Genomic DNA, 22,423 nt, shown 5'->3' on the forward strand with positions numbered 1-22,423 from the left:
TATATAATAACAAGTCTTGAAAAAAAAGCTCTCCCGTAGTAAAACTACACAGTTTTAAGGATTTTTTCTTCAAAAAGAGATTAAATTCTTGACGAATTTTAAAGATCTCGCAATAAATGGTTTCAAAAAATGTAGAAAATTCATCGTTTATCAAAATATCATAAATAAAAGCTCTTCTATGAGTTTTAAAAACTTTAAGAATAGCTTTAAAAATAAAGATATAATTTTCAGCCAATAATTATAATTTTTTATGATCCTAAAAGATCTAAAAAGTGTACTTTTCAAATATTTGGCGGCAATATGCGAATAAAAACTCGCAGCTTTTAAACTTTAAACTTAAACTTTAAAATTTAAAGTTTAAACAAAGATCTTAAATAAAGTATACTGTTAAAAAGCATTTTCTTTTAACTAAAGACCTTTTAAGTTAAGAAATAAATAAAAAAACCAAAAGGTTTAGTTAAATAATAAATATAATAAAACATAGTATCCCAGTTCGATAAAGATATATAGTACGACCGATATATCTCACAGAAGCTGAAATAAAGCTTTTTGAGGAGGAGAGAACTTTTCCATGAATTTCAACTGGCTGGGCGAATCCATAGACCAGTATCCCTGGTATACAATAACCCTTGGACTGAACGAAGGTCATATCCACAAACACACACATACATATATCCACTGATATATAAATATATATATATAACTTATATAAAAGTATATACTCATAAAAGAAAACGCAAAACATTGTACTATTTTTATCAATTTTTATATATTTTTAAACCAACCGAAGTTGAGTTTGTGGTTTGTTGTGTCGGAGGCTGAGAATCTACAGGTTCTTGGGTTGATTCTTGCACTGCGCCCTCCACTCGATAACATAATCGGTTCTTTTTTTTTTTGGCTGGGGGTTTGGAGGCGTGGCCCGGCGGCGCCCAGCAGCCCAGCAGCAGGATAGGTTACATGATGATGTTACAGGATATCTATCTATAGATGGTAAATAGCCTAACCCAAAACTTAACAATACTACTTCCAAATATCGTCATATAGAGGGTGTCGTCTAGTATGCTGGGCCGCCAGCCTCTCTCCCCTCCGCTGTCTAGCTGGTCTAGCTGGTCTAGTGTTCTTGTTCTATTGATTCTGGTGCTGATTCTGATTCTGATACTGATACTGATACTGGCCAATCAATTTCCCCAGTTATTCTATATAATATATATAATATCATAATTATATCAGGAGAGAAACGGTTTGTAATAGTTGTTGTTATTGCTTGCCGCTGATGGCTTTCTCTGATGGTTATGGTAGCAGATCAAACTTTCTGTTTTAGTTATTTTTTTGTTGTTGTTTTTACTTTAACTTTTACAATTTTTGTATTTTTTTTTTGCTGTTCTCGCGCATTCAGTTATCTAACATAATTAGCTGGTAGTGTTTTGTTGTTGTTGTATGTTTGTTGTTGTTGTATTTTTGCTTGTTTTGAATAATTTAATAATTTAATTTACAAGAACTTCTTGATCTCATCGTACAACACAAGCACGAAAGCACCGCCAGTGCCTCTGAGAATGTTGGAGAAGGCACCCTTGAAGAAGGCGCCGGTACCTTCCTGCTTGGCGATGGTTGCCCAGCAGTGCAGTGTGTTCTTGTAGATGATCTCGGTGGACTTGCGGCCAGACTGCATCATCATGCGACGACGGACAGTATCGAAGGGATAGGACACAATACCAGCAACGGTTGTCACAACCTGGGCGATGGCCCAGCTGATGTAGATGGGTGTGTTCTTGGGATCGGGCAGCATGCCGCGAGCGGTATCGTAGAAGCCAAAGTAGGCGGCACGGTAGATGATGATGCCCTGCACGGACACTCCGAAGCCACGGTACAAACCGACGATGCCGTCGCTCTTGAAGATCTTGGTCAAGCAGTTGCCCAGACCGGTGAATTCACGAGCTCCACCCTTGCCAGTATCAGCAGCCAAGCTTTTTTTTCATTTAAATTGTAAAAAGAATTATATAATTAATTTTTTTGGGATCTCAAGTGGTTGATCTCTATTACTTACCGAGTACGGGCAAAGTCCAAGGGGTAGACAAAGCACAAAGAAGTGGCACCAGCAGCACCACCGGAGGCCAAGTTGCCCAAGAAGTAGCGGGTGAACTGGGTGTTCTTGTCAACACCTCCCAGGAAGACCTAATGCATTATATAATATATTAATTATACAATTCAATGGAAAGAGTTAGTTAGAAGAACATACCTGCTTGTACTTATCCTTGAAGGCAAAGTTAAGAGCCTGGGTCGGGAAGTATCTGATGACATTGGCCAAGTTACCGCGCCAGTACGAGCCGAAACCCTGTTCCTTTGGAATGCGGATAAAGCAATCAACCATGCCCTTGTACTGCTGGTCGGGGCTGATTTGTTTCGAGATGTGCTGAACCTGCAGGAGCAGCTTCACACGCTCGATGGGGGCGACGGCAGTCTTTGAGACGGCTGCGGAGATACCTCCGGCAGCGAAGTCCTTGACGAATCCAGCAGCATCGAAATCCTTGCCCATTTTTGCTGTAATAATACAGCGGGATTTCCCGCAACTCTCATTAGTTTTTCCAACATTCTTAATCGCCGATTTTGAATGAATGATAATTTTTTTTTTTTTCTAAATTTTTTGGTATGTAGAGGCGTCATATGTATATATCCATGTCATGCGGTTGGTGATTTGCTTGCTTGCTTGATTTTTTCTTGCTTTTTTTTTTATTTTTTTTACCTTGCTTGGAAACCCATGCGTTGCATAATGTAATACGGTTACGATATATATGTGGTACAACATGGCGGATGAATGATAATCACTTTTCTTTACACAGGTGCATAGATAGAGACAGGTGCACAGGATGAATAGCCAAAATAGCCCAAAGCCAAATGAAAATGTTCTAAATCATAAGTGGGATATAGTATTTTTTTTTCTTTTTTTCACAAACACACGGAACCGGGTAAATATATTTTAATAAAACGGGATTATACGTGCACTTTTTTTTTTTTTTACACTACAATTAAGTAAAAAATGATATAATTTTGTTTTAAACTTAAAATTAGTAATGGTTATGCTTAACATGCAGTATTAGTTTATGTTTTAACTACAAATGTAAGTAAATGATTATTTGTTAAAAAAACAGAAATGTGTTAGTAAATGGTAAGTGGTTGGCATCAGCATTTTTTTTAGCAAAATAATATAATAATAAAAAATAAAGCCTTGGTTAACGATTTTTGTTGTTAAGTCAGCTTTTTGTTGGTTAAACTGGTTTTTTTCCAATGAATCAGTTTTTTTTACCGGCTTTAGCTGCCACGTGGATTGGAAATTAATGAAAACTTTCAAGTTTAAGCCATTTTTTATACAAATCAGTTAAAAAAAGGTCATTTAATTTCCAAAGAAAAGTGTTTACGTGGCATCTATAATATTTACTAACCAAATTTATATTTTTCATTTAAGAATTGTTTGGATTACATAATGGCCTTTAAAAAAAAAGAACCATAGAAGTTCAATGGAGAATCTTGGCGCATGGGGCCTTCACACTAGTGTGAGAAAGATGGCAACAGCCACCACACTTTTTTTTTGCTTTCTATTTTCTCTCATTCTTTCTTTCTTTTTTTTTGGCAACCTCTGCGCCATTGAAATGTTTTTCGTATTTTTGTTTAAAATTAGAATTTCCACTGAAGGATGAGTTCTGTGAAATGAAATTAGCATTAGTCGTGGTAGTAGAACCAGATGAGTTTATGTAACACTTTTGGCATTGCGAATAGAATAAGAAAGAGAGCCGGTCGCTTTGCTTTCTCTCTTCAAGTTTGGAGGAGGAGGGCGGACCGACCCGACCCGACCATTTATTATCTAATGGTTTTGGGGCTTAAGAGAGCAGCAGGCACACCGGAGCTTTTGCAAAGAGCAAGAGAGACCAAGAGAGAGAGCACGTGATGTAATGGCCGCAGCTGGAAAAATTTTAAGGAGGCGCAGAGTTGCCGAGGCACGTGGAAGAGAGGAGCCAAAGGGCACAATTATTGTATTATATATCCATCCAATTTGTAAGTTGCATTATCCGATTAGGCTAATGGCCGATTTTTATGGATTGCATAAGATACTACTAATACACCAGAAAAAAAAAATAATGTTGTATTCAAGTTCAAGTTCCGTTTGGTTCTCAATTGATTTTCGGTTTATGTAATCATTCGATTTAAAAAAAAAAAAATTAAAAATTAAAAAAAATAAAGTCACACGCGTTGGCTTTAGATTGGCTTGCGATGCTTCAGTGATGGCTTTTAATGTGATTTGCTTTCGATTCGTTTTTTTTTTTTTATTTTTATTGATTGGCTTACGTACAATTTGTTTGTGTTTTATATCACAGCACAAAACCGAAAAAAAATATTTATCCTTATTCCTTGGAATCAAAGGTCTGCACCGGACGGCAACTGAATTGCTTGTGAAAGTACCGCTCGCCCATGTTAGCCACCTAGCCTGCGCTGCCGTCGCAGCTGCGTAGGCGTCGTCGTCGTCGTCGCCGTCAGCGTCGGCAGCGACCGCGACTTCAAGTTCAACAGATGAGCGCCGAGAGAGAGAGAGTGAGAGCGACAGCTGGTTAGCAAAAGCGTCATCTAGCGGTTAGCAACAGCAACACAGCACGTGTGCGAAAGCGAGACGGAAATGGGCGACGAAGAGAACGACGACGAAGCTCCCCGAGATCGGCGCTTATCAGTTTGCCTCTAAGAATTCAATGGCATATACTAGGCGTGTATTGCATAAGAGTTGGGGGGAAAATAGGAAGTGTACTTGTACTAGAGAAATGCTTTTGTCTTTCGCTTTCATTTTTGGTTAGTTTTTCGAGGCCCGAATATTGCATATATGGCCAATTGTTTTTCATTTACCCCTTTCGAGGTTTTCGGGGCGTCGAAATGCCTGCCAAAAAACAAAAAAAAAGCCAAGAACATTTACAATTTGGCAAGAAGCCCAAGCCGTCAGCTGTGTTGCATGTGACTGGGCTTTTTTTTTTTTTTTTATTTGACGTCTGCCTACCGCCCTCTCTCTCTTTCGTTCAGTGTCAGTCTCTGCACGCTCTCCCTCTCTTTCATATTCGCGTTTAGCGGAAGCAAGAGGGGGGGTGGGTGGTCAACCACTAAAAGAAGTGCGTGAAGCGATTAGATAAACACCGCTGCTAATACAGTTATTTATATAAGGCCCGACAACTGTCTGCGCCGCTTTTTCAAGGTCCCGCTATCGCGAAAAATTACATAAAAAAAATAATACAAAGAGAAAGCAAGGCAGAGGAAGAGAGCCTCTAATCAAAAAGCTCTCTTCGAATACACAGAAAAACAATTTCCAAGCTAAGATGTATGAGTTTTTAGATAATTGCTTGGCAATAAATTTCAAGTTTTGTGATTAACGGTCTTGAATAATTCTCTAAAGCTCCCTCCAACACGCCCCAAAGTTTTAATTATTTCTATTGTTATTAGTTGGAAACATAACCTCCTAGATGTCTCAAAGACTAAACAAAACGGAAATCTTTTCTATATTTTTTGCTGAATTGCAAATCTTACTCTGGTTACAGATTCAGAAAGTGCGAAATAAGATGCCATTTGTCGCGGAAATGTAATAATAATAAACACTATCAGTAACGAGCTTTGCAATCAGCGGCAAATAGCGCTAAAAGGCCGCACAAAAGGGCAAAATAAGCATAAGTCATATGAGTACTAGGCGTCATTGACGTCACAAGGTGGCCAGAACTAGTGCAGAGGCGTAAAACCGGTTCGTTTTGCGGACTTTTTTTTTTGGGGGGGGGGGGGGGGGGGGGGGGGGGGGGGGGAAAGAATCTTTCCCATTTCGCTAAAAGAAAGCGGGTCAGAAGAGAAATGCAGGTCCTAAGAGCGATAGTTACAATTTCTCTGACCCTTTCTCTCTCTCTCACCCAACCACATGCCAGCTAGCCTGCACGCGCTTAGCACAGGAGTGAGCGAGAGGGCGCTACTGGCACATGGAATTCGTTCGCACAGAGGTGTGATTTCTGTTAGTGTGTGTGTGTGCAACTGGGCAATAGAACCATCAATTGCCACACTTTTTGCAAATAATTCGCTCTGATATAGAATTGTGCATCTATATATGCATACTTGCAACCCAATTGTACTCAAGAGACTTGCAATTTTAATAAAATTAAGCCGCATCTCAGTGGTAGTGCCAACTCGGTGCGAATTGCATAAGTTGGCAGTTCCAGCGTGGTTGCAAAAAAAATGGGGGATATTCCAGCGTGGCTTGCGCAAAAAAAAAAATTTACTAATTCAGGGACATTATACAATTTTAATGATTATGGATTTCAGATATTGTAAGCGATTCTTCTCATTATTTCGTTATAGGTTTCTATGAAGATCTATGGGCCTTCACACAGCTTTGCGGCACTTGCGGCAATTTTTCGCATGGTTATATAAGCGCACGTCGGCAATTTTCAACTTTGCTGGGGAGTTATTCCCGACTCCGAAACCATCACCGCGCTTAACATATCCAAATTAGTTAAACCAACACCAACACAAAAAGAAAAAAATATTGAGCACATTACATAACTAAAGAATCTAGCGCAAGGTGACGTGAAAAAAAAAAAAAATCAATGGCTAATGCAGAATTTCGGGGACACCAGGCACTGTCCCCGGATTCGATCGATGTCTCTCGGACAGTTTGGTGGCTTTTCAATGGATAATTATTTAAAAAAATGCACAATACCTTCAGTTGATTAACTTCTTACAAAAGTCACAGAATAAAAACTTCTTTTGCAGAATTGACCCTTGGCGAAGCCGCGTGCTCACTTAACGAACGAAATCGTGAAGTGTTAGGGATGTCGAAAACACCTACTTATATCGAAATAGATATCGAAGAATCGAAATCGATATTTCTATCGATACATTTTCGTTTTGGTCATACTAAAGTCCTGCAAATATCGTTTGTCAAGATAATAGAAATCATTTGACTATCGAAAATATACAAAAACAGCTCGTTATTAAATTCTTAAGAATATCAGCTAAACTGCTTAAGATGGCATAATATAATTAATATTTCTATTTCTCTCTCATTTTGCCATATCCGGTGACCATAACCGTTTCAATAAGATATTTTAGTGTTGCCAACTGTCAATTTTAAGCATCGCTAGTTCCGATGTATGACAGAGCTTCAGAGCTAAAGGACTTCCGAATATGCTTTTTTTTGGCGGTAAAATCGAAATTTTAAATAAAATAATTGAACTACCTAAATTTTTTAATTTTCCTTCATAGTTTATTAAAACATACATATTTTATATACGAAAAATCATTTATTGAGTAAATTTCTTTTCGATTTGTTTTTCACATGTTCACAAAATTGTATTTGGGTTTAGTTGTATAGCATGTTTTTAATTTTTTTGTTTAGTTTTATTTTTTTTTAATATATTTTCCTTGGCCTTGGGATACAATGTATGTTTTAAGCTTCGTGTTTGTGTGTCTTTTTCGCTGAATGTGGGTCTTGTATTGAATTTTTGTATTGAGCGCTAGCAATTAACATTTAATTACACCGAAAAGGGAAAACATCTTACGCAGATTAGATTGTAGTATACATGTATATATGTAGTTTATAGTATCTGGATTAGCAACCTCCCAGAATACTAGAATTTTGGGTTTTTTTTTTTGGGGTATTTAAGGATTACCGATTACTGGTTGCTGGTGGGGGTTGCGACAAAAATTAAAGGTGTGTGTGTGTGTGTGTTTGGGAGGTTTAAAGTTTAAAGTTTAAACCATTATTATAGATGTACTCGCTAGTAAATACTGGGTTGGGCTGGGGCCTCTAAACTATGACACAACTGACATCGAGTAGCCTTCTAATTTGGGATCTGCGCTTTAGCCTATTTATGTCCTTTATTGGTTATTTAGATTACGTTGTGTAGATTTTTTTCCATGGCAGATACTAAAACATACACAGAGTGAATATTTGATATATAATGTGGTTATCGTTTTCCCGATATTGATAGCTTTCTTTCTTTCTTTTTTTTTTCATCTTTTGTGGTTAAAAAACAGTTATACAATGTAATGAGATTATAGCTCGATTTTGCTTCTTCATCATTTTTTGGTAGGATCTCTCGTTTAAGGATCAATATTTCGTATTTTTTTGAGGTTTTTTTTTAGTTTTTGTAATATATTTAATTTGTAGTTTTTTTTCTTGGTTTTTTGTTCTTTTTGTGTAGGAAACAACAAAAATGGACGCAAAATTATTGTTATAGTAGTATTTCTATATAGGAAATATGCAAAACGTACACTTATAATATTTTTAAGGTTTTCATTCTCTTGGTTTTTATGTTTGATACTAGATAAATGCAGCTCTAAAACTTTTCTTACTTCTTTGACATTTGTTACACTTTTCATTTCTGGCATTTATGTTTATTTTCATTTTTTTTTTTTGGTTTTTTTTTCAGAATATTTCATCTTACACTTTTCAAATACATTTAAATAACACTCCTATAGAAATATCCAAGCTGAGGTAGTTAATTCATTCAATTATTTTTTTTAGTTTACGTTTACGTTTTGGTTATTTTATATAGTGACTGCACAATTAAGCACATATTTTATTTTCTTTTTTTTTAAGTTTAGTAGGTTTGTTTGTGGTACAGTTTTATTTTTAAACCATTTATTTTTTAAACCATTTTTACCCTTCTACCATTAAATTCAGAGTTCAAGACGATTGTTGGATTGGAGGAGTGGTTCGGTGTGGAAAGGATCGATCATCGAAGAATCCTTAAGAATCCTTGGGAATAGCGAAGCCAGTAACATAAAAAAAAAGAAATAACTGAAAAATTAAAGAACTCTGAACTACAACGAAAATAATAAAATAAAAAAGCAAATCAAGTTTTGTGTTTTTTTTGTGGTTTTTTTAATAATATTTTACTCTTTTTTTGTAATATTTATAATATTTATAGATATTTTAGCTCTGTAATGTAGATACAATGTACAATGTAGATACATCCTGTGTCGTCGTCACATCATCCTCTCATGTGTAGATTATGTGTAGATTAAATGACCTTACGTGTAAAATGTAGACGACGCAAAAAAAAGCTATAAACTAATTTTAGATAATAATAAAAGTAAATTTAAAAATAATTATTGTAAAAATAGTTGTATTTTTTTTTTGTTTTGTTTTTTTTGTAAATTTTTTATAATCAATTTTATGTTTTTTTTTTTGTTTTGTTTTCCTTGTTTGTAAAGATTTATTTTTTATTTTATTTTTAAAAGTGGTTTCTATATAGTTTGCTCGCCATTCAAAAATTTTTTTTGTTTTAAAAAAATGATTACAATTTGATGAATGATGAATGATGTTTGATGATGTTTGGTTGATGAAAGGTTTGGGGATGTCCAGCGACATGGTTTTAATTATAAACTACTATCACACAGGCAAACCAAGTGCTGGATGGATAAGAAATAGGGGGTGGTGGGTGGTAGGTGAATGTATGTAGAGGTTAAAGGTTATAGGTTTTATAGGTTGTCGGTGGTAGATATCAAGAGGCGGAATAGGGGTGGGGGTGGATGAATGGATGGGTGGTTGGCGAAGGCGGCTAAATGAAATACACAACAAAAAAAATTAAACAAATAATCAAAGTAAATAGTATTAAGGGGAGTTCCCCATTCTCTCGTATGGATACAAAATCAATTGGGAATTATTTTAAGGATATTATTTTTTTTGTTAAGGATGCCAAACAATTCCAAGCATGTCCATTTCTATTTTTTTTTAGAATATTTTCTTAATTGTTTTTTTAAGAATTTCTTTAGTTAAAAAATTGGTTAGTATAATTGATGTTGTGGGTGGTATGAGTTCTTTTGTATGTGTGTGTTTTATATATGTATGTATGTTAGGGGGGGGTCTTTGCAATAAATATAACGGTAACTAAATATATGTTGTAGCTCAGTCTCCAGTTGATTACCGTGTATAATTTATTACAAGTTCGAAACAATAAAAAAATATTTTGTATATTATATATGAATAAGATTAAATAAAGACTATCAAATATATAATATATATATATATATATATATATATTCAAAATGCTTCAAATGTACAAAAACAAACAAAGCTAAGTGGGCCGTGGGGGTGTGGGGTGGTTGGGGGTGGAAATAAAATAGGAATTTGTTTTTTCTTTTTTTTGAACTAGTTTCGCTTTCTTCCGCTTTCTTCTAGATCTTCTAAGGTTCTTGGTTCTTCTAGGTTCCTCTTTCCTTTCCCATACTCTCCTTCCTATGCGTTGCCTACGTTTTAGTTTTATAATTTTTCTCCTTTTTTTTATGAATTTAGATTTAGATACGATGTTATTGGGTTGCTATTGTTATTTTTTTTGTGTTATATGTACATTTTACATTACGAATAGTGTTTTTTTTTTGTTTTTCATATCGAATTTTACATAGAGAGTTTTAGGTTATGTAGGTGTAGGGTTTCATTATTTTTATGTTGTGGTTGTTTATCTCTTTTATGTTTTTTTTTCTTTAAATATGTATATAGGTTTTTTTTTGTTAAAAAAATTTGCATTTTCTTCCTTATAGTGTGTGTGTATTGTTTGTGTGTGTAAACTTTTTCCTTTTTTTCTTACGGCTGACACAATCATCCATTTTCGGATCTTAATTGCTAAAAATATATAGTAAATGAATGAAAGTATTTATTTCATGTTTTCTTTTCTTTCTTTCTTTTTTGTTTCTCAAAAAGTTCTGGTTTAGTTTCGGGTTTCTAGCTTTCTTTCGTAGCTTTTTTTAGTTTTCCTGGTTCTCGGGTTCGACTTTTCAAATAGTTGCATAATATTTGATTTTTTTCTTTTTTTCAATAATTCCTTGCGATCCTTAAGTGGGTTCGTCTGGGTTGTGGCTTGTCTTTCGTTCAGAGTGAGTTGGATCCTTTCTTCACTTGTGTCTGTGTCCTGTTTCTGTTTTCTTTTCTCTATTCCTGCTTCTGCTGCTCTGGATTCTGACGGATTTTGCGTCCAAATTTTATTTTTAAGAAACTAAAAAAATAATTAACCCCCAATTTGTATTATTTCTCATTTTAACTGTTTTGCTTTTATATTTTATCCTTTTTTTTAAGATTTACTTTTTATTTTTTTTACTTTCGCTTTTCGTTCTTACTGTGTGAGTGGCGGCTTGGCTTTTCTTTTCTTTTTTTTCTCATTTTTTGGGCTATTTGATGCTTTGCTCTGCTTCTTCTTCAGCGTTGCTAACGGTTCTTCAGTTGTTCTTCCTTTTTTTCTGCTCTGCTTTTGTTACGCTTTTTCTGTTACGGTTTTCTGCTTTCTTCTGCTTTCTCTGGCTGGTTGTCAAGCTAACGGTTAAACTCGCTTTATATATCGTTATTATTATCCCTAGAAAAGAATGTCTCTCTTTCTCTTGCTTTCTTCGCTCTTCTGACTCTCATGCGCCTAACAATTGAAAAATTAACCTTTATCTTTTTTTTCTTTTTAGTTTTTCTTTTCTTTTAAGTATATGCCTTAAGAAAAAACTCTTCAATAGGTAAAAATTCATTTTCTTTTTCATAATAGACACGAAAAAAAAAAATACATATATGTTTTTAAAAATTATAATAATAAACTCTTGATTTGTACTCATGTTTGTACCGCTAAAAAACGTTATCCCTTTCCATTCGCGTAGTTTTTTTCATTTGTAAATATTTTATATATATTTATATATATAGGTTTAATATATATATATATGTACATATATAAAAAAATATGCCTTTTTTTCAAAAAAGTATTCTTTCTTTAGTTTTTGTTTTTTTTTTTCTTCGGTTTGCATTGTAAAGAATCTTTCTATCTTCCTATCTCTTTCTTTCTTTTCGTTTCTTCTCATTTTTCAAACGTGTACAAACTTGTTTTTTTTTTCTTTCAAAATTATACAAATCTATATATTCATAAATCAATGTTAAATTATATTTTATTTTCTGAGTTGAATTCTGATAGCAAAGCAAGTCCTGATAGTGAATCCTGATTCCTGATGATAGTTGTTGTTGTTGTTGTTCATGTCCTTCAAAGTACTTTAGTGGGCTGGTGTTTGGATGTTTTTTTTATGTTTTTTTTTTGTGTTTTTTGTGCGTTTGTGTATTTAAAATGTACATCAAAAGCATTTTTCTCATCTCAACGTTAAATAATATGTGTTGTTTTTTTTTATAAATTTTTAATTTTTTTTTTTCGTTTTCTTTTAGTAAGTAGTTTTTAAAGTTTAAATAGTTGTTAAATTTAAAAACGAGTTTATCACACCTTAAACGTTATCAGTACTTGGCACAACTTACAACACAAAAAAAGTACTTTTCATTTCTTTTTCTCTTTTCCCATTTTCTTTTTTTTTTTTTAGTCTGCCTAGAGGTGTTCTTGGACCTAAGATCTATTTTTGTAATTCTTTCGGGAAGAAAAGCTTTAAAAAGTTGAAGAATTTGTTGGAAAATTGATGTTTTTTAAAAGATTCTATTGAATTAATTGGAAAGCTTTTCTTTTCTTTTCTTTTCTTTCGTATCCCCATAGCCTTAAAGTCCAAGTCATCCTCGCAAAACACTACTCCTTTTCGTCCTTTCTTCCTAACCGTTGCCTCACTTTCCTACCTGCTTTAATAACGATATAAAATAGCCTCTAAATACTAAAAAATAATTTCGTTTCTGCTTCCACTTTGCTTTGCCTTCTTCTTCGTTCTTCCGTCTTCCGTCTTCTGACTTCTTCGTTCTTCAACTGAGTTTCCATTCTACATCATTATCATTATGATTTTTATCCTTATCTTTGTCTTCGTTTTCAACGCGCACGCTAACTCACAAGTTTTACGTTTTTTTCATTTTTTTGTTTTTAGTTATTTAAAATTTAAATTATTATTCTTAATAGTTTTAATAATCCCCCCATCGAAATAAACCAGAGCTATAGCTAAATTATCCTTCTCGATCTCCTCTCTAACCATTTTTCTTTGATTCAGCATTTGGAATAATAATTTTCAATTCTTTGTTCTTTCTTCTCTTATTCTCATTCTCCTTCTTTTTTTTTTGCGAATCTTTTATAAAAATTCCGTTCGTTTTTTCTTTTATAAATATCGTTTTTTTTTTAGTTTTTTAAGCATACATTTATATATATCTATATATATATGTATATGCTTAGGACTTTGTATTGACAACTTTGGACATTTTCATTTTGTGGAGAAAAAAAAAAAGATAATTAGTTATATTAATTAATTCGAATTATTCGTTTTAACGACGAGACAAAAACTTATCCAAGACTTGTATACATATGTATATATATAGAAAGAGGATATATACATACAAATATATATATATATATATATATATATATCTCAAATATAACAAAAAAAAAAAAACAAAATGTTCTTTTTTTTTCAGCATATACATATGTATATCCCATATATATACATATATAGCGGGGGTAGGGGGAGGGGTCTCGATTCTCGTATATACCATATACAATATATAGAGTTCAATATTTTTAATGTCTAGCAACATGTCTTATATACACTTCCCATTATTCCCTGACTTCTGCTACTCCTGCTGCTGCTCTAGCTCCTACACTTTGTTGTCCTTGCTATGTCCTTTTTTTGAATCTGCTGGGTGTACATATATATATATGGTAGTAATCCTGGGTGGGGTGAGTGAGTGAGATTGGTTGCTTTCTTTTTCCTCTCTAGTTTGGTTATCGGTTATCGATTATCGAATGGTTTAAGGACATTCCATGACTTTCAGGATATGCCTTTTTCCAATGCAGATTTTTTAGTTATTCTTCCGGTTCTAATTGGTTTTTGTATTATCTTCATAATTGTTGTATGTTTTTTTGGGCTTATATACTAATTTTACATTTTTAAGGTTTGTGTTTCTTAAATCTTGTAGGGTTTTTATTCATTTTCATTTTTGTGTTATATGCGTGTTTAAGTTTAAGTTTTTATTATTTGTTTTTTTTTTGTAGAAGATAATGCACTTACATTGAGGTATTTTAATTACTTTTTCAATCTTCTTCAAAGTTTTTCTTTTTCTTCTTTAAATCTTTTTTGCTTCTGGTTTTGTTTCAGTTTTATGTTTAAAAATTAAAATGTAAAAAATTTAAAAAATTAAAAAAGCAAGTATGGTTAGGTGGCCCTAAAGCTTGTACAGTTGCTTGCTGGCTTTCTTTTCTTCTCTTCTCGATCTTTCTTTTTTTCTTTCAAATGTTTTTCCGTTTTCTTGAATTTTGTTCAAAAATTTTGGTAATTTTTCGTTAGTTTTCTTAGTTTTTCATCGAAAAATAATGTGCCGCTCAAAAGTTTGTTGTTGTTGATGTTGTTTTCAATTTTGGTTTGCTTTGTTTTTTTGTTTGCCGAAATGTTGATTTTTCTTCGTTCTTCTCTCTGGTGTTCTTTTCTACTAAAATGCCTGAATATAACAGCTCTCCGATGCAAGTGTTATACAAACAAAAGGGTGTGGTTGTTGGTGAAACTATTTTGTAGTAACATTACTAAACACTATGGAATCAATTAAGTTAAAGTTTAAAAAAAACAAAAAATTAATAAGATATATAGATCAGATCGGGCTATTGCGATTGTTGCATATTTTGGCTCGTATATAGTATTCTATATATAGGTTGTATATAGCTGTAGTTTGATTGTTTGTTGCTCCGTTATCAGTTACTTGGGTTGCGATCATCAAGCTATTGGTCATTCAAATTGTTATACTGTTATATATACTGTTCTAGGCTACCGTTCTCTCTAAATGCATCCTGGGGGGGTTTCTTTGATTGATTTTTGTTTTGTTTTGTGGTCTTGAAATGCAAAATGATTCTAGATTTAAAATTGGCTGGCTTGGTATTAGTATTAGTAGTAAGTAAGTAGTAGTAGTGTAGTTGCCCCATCCATGTATAACAGCTTGTCTCTCATACACGCTCAAAACGTTATAACGTAACACTTAACGTAACGTAACGTAACGATCAACTCTCCTTGCTCCTTACTCCTTGCCGTTCCTTACTCTTTCTCGTTTACGTTCTCGATTAAAAAAAATTAACATTTCAGCACCGTTATTTCATTTCATTTTTTTTTTTAGTTTAGTTTCATTTCAAGGCAAACACATTACAATAGTTTCTCTTTAACACTATCTCTCTCGTTACTCTTTCTCTTTCTCTTTCTAGTTCTGGCTCTTTCGTTTCTCCATTATAATGTCTCTCTCCTGCTGGCACTAAGTATAATCAACAATTCTTGTATGTAATTCTCTAGCCATCGACGACAAAAAAAAAAATTACAAACAACTTTTCAGGCATCTTTTTTCTTTCTTCTAAGATGGTTCTTCTTCGGAGAGATATACTGGATCCATATCTGGCACAATTATAATATATATAATAGAGCTCAAATCTCAGCTCATAACTATATTTTTGTATATATATATGCATGTGTTTAAAGATATAGTATTAGTTGCTTTCTTTTTTTGGTGGTTCGGGTTGAGGTCTGTTATACTATGTATAACACTTTCGGCCAACAGTTGCATCAACTGTTGCGCACATTGTGCACATTATAACGGTCATACATCGGCCCTAACCTAACATTCGTGTTCGGTCCTGTTTCTGGTTGTGTCTTGTGGGTAGGTATGTATGTAGGTATCCTTGCTGGGATGGTTTACAATTTTTGTAGTCCTTCGTCCTTTTACTTTCATCTTACTTAAAGATAAGCTTACTAAAACCTTGGTTTAAAAAAAAAAAAAATAATTAAAAATTAACTTTAAACTCTTTATAGTTAAGTATATTTAAAAAAAATATAACGCATACTCTACTAAACTTTTTTCCTTTCATAATCATGTTTTTGTTTTCCACTTTTTCGTTCTCTTTTGGGGGTTTTCTTTGTGCTGTTCTGTTTTGTAACAACAACAACAAAGTGGATGTGGGTTAGGGTGTGTTATTATGAGTGTTATTTTTAGTTTTCTTTTTTTTCTGTTAATATTATTATTTTTTTAAGACGATTCTGCAATCTATTTAACGATTTTCGCTTTATTTCTTAGCTGGCAAATGAAGAATGTTTCTTTTCTTAATGTTTCTTTTTTTTTTAGGGGGGGCTGCTGTTTTTAACTGTTTTCTTTACACTGATACTGTTATATAACCTAAAATATAGAGCTTCTTGGTAATGGGGCCCAAACTGTTGAGATGACATTGGAGAGAGAGAGACAGTTGCCTCTGTATAACTCGTTCATGTCTGTTCGTGTCGTTGTTTTGATTCTAGTTCCATCTCTATTGCATGTCGTTTACAATCTTGTTTGCTTACGTTTTGTCGCCTGTGCCAGCACAAGAGGTGGGCGCGCCTATGGTCTCTCTTTTTTTTCTTTTCTACACGATTGTAAACGATGATTTGGAAGGGGGGGGTAGTGGTGGTGGTTAGGGCCTGGTCTATAACCCTGCCTTGGCTATTATGGCGACTGCTCTCCATCAACATGATCATCTAACGGTGGTTGCTGATTGGGTGGTGGTAGGGTGGAGGTGGATGAGGTGGTAGATGTCTCTTCTTCTTCTTGGGATTACTGCTGTGAGCTCGCCAGCTGCTGCTGCTGCTGTTGGGCTGCTGCTGCAGTTGCATTGCCAGAAGGTGGCGGCGACGGTTGCTGTTGTTGTTGTTGTTGTTGCTGCTGCTGCGGCTGCTGCTGCGTCGATGCCTGCTGCTGGTGATGTGCTGGGGGCGTCGATGATGACGACGCCGACGACACAGGCTGATGATGCAATTGCGGCAACGCCTGCTGCTGCTGCGATGGTGACTGTTGTTGTTGCGGCTGCTGTTGGGACCCACTTGTTGCGGCACCTGCTAGGCTCTGTTGTTGTTGTTGTTGTTGTTGCAATTGTTCTTTGGCAGCTTTCTGTTTTTTGGTAACTGGCGGCGGATTTGTTGACAACATCATGGCCCGAATGCGTCTCTGTGCAGACTATCGAAGACATATAAAATATTTAAAAGATTAGAAGATTAAAAGAATTCCACTAAGCTTACCTGTACACTGTAGAAGGGACCAATAATGTGTACGGGCGTCTCCTCATCACCGCCAGAGGGCGGTGCCAGAGCATGCTCCGGCAGCTTAATGACACTGCCCGTCACACGCTGCAATTCACGAACATTCTGACCACCCTTGCCGATGATGCGACCCACCTGGAGGATTAGAAGATTATAATCTGATCATCATGCTAGGGGATTAGTTAGAGAGAATTTCAAACCTGAGAGCTGGCCACCAGCAATTCAACTGTTAGACGAACATCATCAGTGCCGCACATGAAACCCTCTTCGCGCATCTTCTCAAAGATCATATACTGCGCCTTCCACTGACCCTCCGGTGTACCAACAATCGTCACCTTGCGCTCCGTTTGTTGGTCCAGCGGCTTGTCGGCATCGAGGGGTGCTATCTTTAATGATGCATTCGAGAATCGCATTATGCTCCGTATATGTGAGCCCTTTGTACCGATAATGGCGCCGACAGCATTATTCGGTATATAAAGGAACGTGGTCTCCTGAAGGTCATTGGGGAATACAGGCGGCACAACACTGGCCGGTGTCTTGGACATGGCAAAACTTTGACACGAGGGGAACGGCATGCTCGTATTAAAGACCATGCCGTTGCCCGGTGTCGACATCATTGCCATTGGATGGAGGCCGGGGAACATTAAACTTTGCGGTGCCATCGCCTGCAGATCATTCTCATAGCTTTGTCGGAGTTTGGTACTAATTTGATTCTCGGCCCGCGACATATTCTCGATCAGACCCTTAACCGTAATGATGCGTTCCAGATTGAAGCTATTGATGTCATTGATCGAGCTGACAGTGATCTTGGTATCGGTATCCTGCATGATTCTTTTAATGGTATTACCCGACTTGCCAATAATCCTTCCAATTAAATTATTATGGGCGAGTATTTTAAGGCAAATTTCACTAAAACGAAAAATATTAAAAATTTAAAATATTAGTTAATATCTTAATAAATTAAACCAGAATACTCACCCCTTATTCGTGGATAGTGCCTCCTGTTGCATCACCTCCAGTATACGCTTGCAGGCATTGGTGCAATTCTCTGGATTACCATAAATCGTAATGGACTTCTCCACCGAACCGACATTCTCCTTGCGATGAACATCAACCCGAGCACGGCTCTGTTGTGTTATTGTCCGGATGGTGCTGCCCTGCCGTCCAATGATGGCGCCCACCATCTCGCTCTGGACGAGAATGCGTAGCGGAAAGTCCGCCTGCCTACCGGGACCTGGCATACCCGGATACGGATTGCGTTGATTGCGCTGGCTCCGCCGCTGGTTCTTGTCCAGCTGCTCGGCATGCAGTTTACTGCCCTCGAACTCGACACCGTTTAGACCACCAGCAGCTCTATATATATATTTTTTTTATTTTTTTTATTTTTAAAATAAAAAAAAGAAACAATATTAGTTGATGGATATATGTGTATAGGGGTATAGTATTTTTTTTTGGGGGTCATGAGAGATGTCAAAAGTATTTAGAAGAATAGTAGCCCTTGCACTTCCCATAGTTGAGATTTTTGAGATGGTGATGGTCAAGGGGGTAGTCGCATAGCAAAAATTTTGTTGGAAAATATAAAACTATTGTGGCTCTGAGTATAGTTTTTGAAAAATATTTGAAAAAAAAAGGGTTAAGGTGGGGGTGGGAGGGTTAATTTAGAAACAAATTTAGGAACAAAACACAAAAAGACACGTAAGAGAGCCATCCATAAAACCCAAAAAGAATTTCCAGATCAAAACCCGCCACTTTTCAAAAAATTTTGATATCTTAAGAGATCTCTCTGCCTTCAAGCTGAACTCTTTTTGGGAGGTTAGGGGGGCCTAACAGCCGATGATCCGAATAACAGAGATGATCTTAACAGAGATTTCAAGAGCAATAGATAGAGAGAGAGAGAGTAAGAGAGAAAGGAGAGTGGTGTGTTTTAGATGAGAGAATAGTTGTTGTTGTTGTTGATTTTTTTGGTTTTTTTTTTTTTTCATTGGTTTTATATACCTTTGCGCCTGCTCAGGATTTTCGAATGTTATATGTACTGTTTGAGTATTTTGATCCTTACTAGAAATAGCCTCACACTGTTTGACGATGCCATAGGGCTTCAGTAGCGGTTCGATGTCTTCGAAACGTGTTTGCATCGGTATGCCGCTTATTAAGATTTTTGATGTCGTAACACTGCGAAGAAAATAGCGTAAAAACACACAAGAACAAGAACAAGAAAAAAAACAGAGACAAAAACACAAACAAACACAAAAAGGAAAAAAACAAAACATAAGAATAGTATAGTAGGTGTATAGAGAAGTTATAGAGGATAATGATATATATAATAGTAATATAATGGATAAAAAAAAAATAAAAATTATAAAAATTAAAATTAAGATGAATATATGAATAAAAAATAATAAACAAATAAAAAAAAATTAAAAAGAAAGTTCTGACAAGGTGCTTGTTGTGGTAGTAGGCGGCAAGAGAGAGCGAGAAAAAGAGGTGTGTTGGAGAAAGCGAAAGAGCAGGAAGAGAAAAGAGATCAAGCAGCGCAACTAACATCTAAAGAGCGAGCGTAACAGAGCGTGATTACGAATGACAGAGAGAGAGCGAGCGAGAGCGAGAGAGAGGCTGTTTGTAAGGTGTATCTTGCGGGATCTTAAGCCTAGAGATGCTTAACATTTTCAATAAAAAAAAAAACAACAAATCATTGAAAGGAGCGAGAGAGAGAGAGTGTTAAGGACCTGCCGAACCACCCACTTTTCTAATTATTATCTAAAATAAGAGAGTTATGAGTCTCATACTTAAGACAATAATTTTTAAAACTAATATATAAGAATAGCTACAATTTCAGAGAAATCTATAAGATAACATCCAAGTTATTCTTGAGGTTTTTTCTTGCCAGTAGCAGAAAAAAAAACCTTCTGAAAAGATCTACAAAGTGGCATCCAAATCCGAAGCTCTGAACTTCAAAGTCAAAGCCAGACGGACGGGAGAATACACGGATATGAGACTAAGAATGAGAATGAAAAAGAGTGAGGCAAAAAAAAAAAAAAATACGACGCCTGGAATGTTGCACATTTAATATCGTGTTTATTTTTCTTGGAAGTAATTTCACTCCAACAGTCTCAGTCGTCGACGTCGCCGTCCAACAACAACAAAAACAACTTAGTAGCAGGAACAACAACAACCACACACTAATGATGACGACGACAACGACGGCGGAGGAGTCCAAAAAAGGAAAATTTTCAAGAAAGACGACTACTCATCTCACATTGTAGACTTTTAATGGGGTTTGGTGGCAACTCTTCATAATAAACAATATCTGGATCGGCAATCATCGAAGAGAAGAACAGTTAAGACAATGTTGTATTTGGGTTGTTGGTTGGAAGACAAAGTCATCGATAAGTTATCGATGTTCAAATGCAAAGAGCGAGCGATACTTGGGTATTTTAAGAGAACCCATTAACCCAGAATTCATTAACCCATGAGAAAAATTAACCCATAAGCTAGAAGGTTAAGAGAAAACGAAGAAAAATAGCGATATTGGCAAACCAAAAACATATTTATCGATAAGTTATCGTTGTTAAAACGGTTAGAGAGGATGGCAGGAATACCAATACAATGTTGTGTCTGTGTTTTAATAAAAACAAAGTTATCGATAAGTTATAGATTTTAGAATATGAAGAGCTAACGATAAAAATATTCATTTTTGAAATAAATGTCGATACGTGTTAAGCTTCCGATGTTGAAAGAGCAACATATCGATAAGTTATCGATGTTAGAACTGTTAATAGAATTTCTTCGATAGTTGAGTTGTTGAAATCACACTAATCGATAAGTTATCGAAACCCCAATGCTTTGTTTATTATTGAGAACTTTTCGATAGGTTATCGATATTAGAATCTTTGAATTCTGTTAAGATTCTGTTAAAAATACAGTAATGACTAAATTTTTTTCAAAACAGTTACTTTTTTCCTCTTGTTTTTCAAAGAAAGAGAAAGAAATTCAAAGAAAGAGATCCAAAGGCACATTCCTGCACTCCTTCACTCCATTCGCCATTTGCCACTCGCCCCCCCAAAGTCCCCCTCCTCGACCATTCTACACCCAGTTTCTCGCCGCGGTGTGTTTATGGCTCTTCTTCGCTTCATTTCTCAGGCGTCTCCGGGCGGCTTTCCAGGAATTGTAGAACAAATTTTGCTACCGTTGCTATTTTTTTGTATTTCGTTTCCAGTTGCTAAAGTCGGGAACTCCAGGGACTGAGAATTACTGGAATCGAATGCTCCCCAGAACTCTCCAGCCGAAACCCAGAGAGATCATATTATTGTTTGGAATTTTTTCAATAAATAAACAGAACGATGGTACCCCCTTTTAATTGTATAATTGAAGACGAAACCCATAAGGGTTAAGGATTTTTCCTCTATGCTTTTTTCCATTGGAAAGTAACCGTTAGTCTGGAAAAATCCCCCCAAAGTAGGCAATAAAGTTTAACGACAATTCTTGATTTTTTAAGAATTAATTCTTAAAATTTTAATGAATGAATGAGCTTTTTTTTTTTTGTTGCATACGAGAGGCGGTTAACGGTAATTTGCTGAGCATGCGTCACATCTGTTGCTGCTGTATTTTCTTCATTGATGTACATATACATACAAACATACAGTAATACATGTGTAAGTATGTATATATGTATGTATGTTGGTATGTATTTGTATGCAAATGTCAAGTTGCAGTTCGTTGACGTTTCGTTTTCGCTGCTGCTGCTGCTGCTGCGTCTAGCCGACTGCATCCAATGAGAAGAGAGCACCCCATCACCCCCTTTTTTGGTTCTCTATCACTCTCTCACTAGCCCTCTCTTAGTCTCTGTCTACTAAAGTCATTAACCAGTCTGTGCAACAATTTCACCTTTCTTGTGCTTCTTCTTCTTGTTGTGCTTTTTCTACTGAATGTGATTTTGTTTTTTTTTTTTTTTTGTTTCTTTTCGTGTTTGTTTCTGACATGTGACCGATTCTAAGCAAATGACCTCGCGGCCTGCCGCAACACACACACATACACATAAGTACTTTTTGTATGTATATGTATTGGCGTACGCACCTGAAAAAAGCTTCTTTTGTGCTGTTATTTGTTATCAATGCGACCTTTACATGCCGGGGAATAATAGAGGGCAAAAGAATATGTACAAAAAATTTTAATACAAAGAGATTTTTAATACATTTTGTTTTGGTTTTTTATTTTTAGTTTAGATTTAAAAAAAAGGACTTTACATGAAAATAAAGGAATAAATAATAATATTCCTTTATTCCATAAATTTAAAGGAAAAAAAAAACCATTTACATAAAAATGAATATATATTTAATATCAATTAAACACAAAATTAAAGTCAAATATATTTTTTTGATGTTTTTATTTTAAAAACTCCTAAAATTTTTCCCACTGCTGTTTAAGATACGCACTTATGTACATA

The 22,423-nt window shown here is 35.2% G+C and overlaps 2 protein-coding genes and 1 long non-coding RNA gene across 9 annotated transcripts in view; 1 reads left to right on the forward strand and 2 right to left on the reverse strand.

Moving 5' to 3' along the window:
• Nucleotides 1–744: 744 nt before the first annotated feature.
• On the reverse strand, nucleotides 745–6,851 carry sesB (stress-sensitive B). Of its 2 annotated transcripts, none has more exons than XM_043210153.2 (4): nucleotides 6,725–6,851; nucleotides 2,237–2,538; nucleotides 2,045–2,172; nucleotides 745–1,964 (listed from the first exon to the last, which is right to left on the reverse strand). In XM_043210153.2, exons 2-4 carry the CDS (start codon nucleotides 2,531–2,533, stop codon nucleotides 1,490–1,492), a joined length of 900 nt encoding a protein of 299 aa, XP_043066088.1. In that variant the 5' UTR covers nucleotides 2,534–2,538; nucleotides 6,725–6,851; the 3' UTR covers nucleotides 745–1,489. The 2 variants fall into 2 exon arrangements, with proteins under 2 accessions (XP_043066088.1, XP_017104557.1); XM_017249068.3 differs by lacking the exon at nucleotides 6,725–6,851 and adding an exon at nucleotides 4,343–4,460.
• On the forward strand, nucleotides 5,417–6,783 carry LOC138925605 (uncharacterized). Of its 2 annotated transcripts, none has more exons than XR_011441844.1 (2): nucleotides 5,417–5,605; nucleotides 6,364–6,783. It is a non-coding gene; the product is annotated as an uncharacterized lncRNA (long non-coding RNA). The 2 variants fall into 2 exon arrangements; XR_011441843.1 differs by lacking the exon at nucleotides 5,417–5,605 and adding an exon at nucleotides 5,675–5,761.
• Nucleotides 6,852–10,524: 3,673 nt separating the features above from the next.
• Imp (IGF-II mRNA-binding protein) overlaps nucleotides 10,525–22,423 on the reverse strand; it is a 36,174-nt gene continuing 24,275 nt past the window's right edge. For 3 of the 5 annotated variants that reach the window (XM_070277495.1, XM_043210169.2, XM_043210170.2), the window contains exons 3-7: nucleotides 18,979–19,152; nucleotides 17,962–18,336; nucleotides 17,184–17,892; nucleotides 16,963–17,118; nucleotides 10,525–16,900 (exon numbers count right to left, since the gene is read on the reverse strand). In XM_070277495.1, coding sequence (XP_070133596.1) covers nucleotides 16,502–16,900; nucleotides 16,963–17,118; nucleotides 17,184–17,892; nucleotides 17,962–18,336; nucleotides 18,979–19,152 — 1,813 coding nt within the window. In that variant the 3' untranslated portion in view covers nucleotides 10,525–16,501. The remainder of the gene's footprint in view (nucleotides 16,901–16,962; nucleotides 17,119–17,183; nucleotides 17,893–17,961; nucleotides 18,337–18,978; nucleotides 19,153–22,423) is intronic. The other 2 variants (XM_043210172.2, XM_043210173.2) reach the window with 1 other exon arrangement.

Source organism: Drosophila bipectinata, chromosome XL, assembly GCF_030179905.1.
Source record: "Drosophila bipectinata strain 14024-0381.07 chromosome XL, DbipHiC1v2, whole genome shotgun sequence".
NCBI classification, from domain to species: Eukaryota; Metazoa; Arthropoda; class Insecta; order Diptera; family Drosophilidae; genus Drosophila; species Drosophila bipectinata.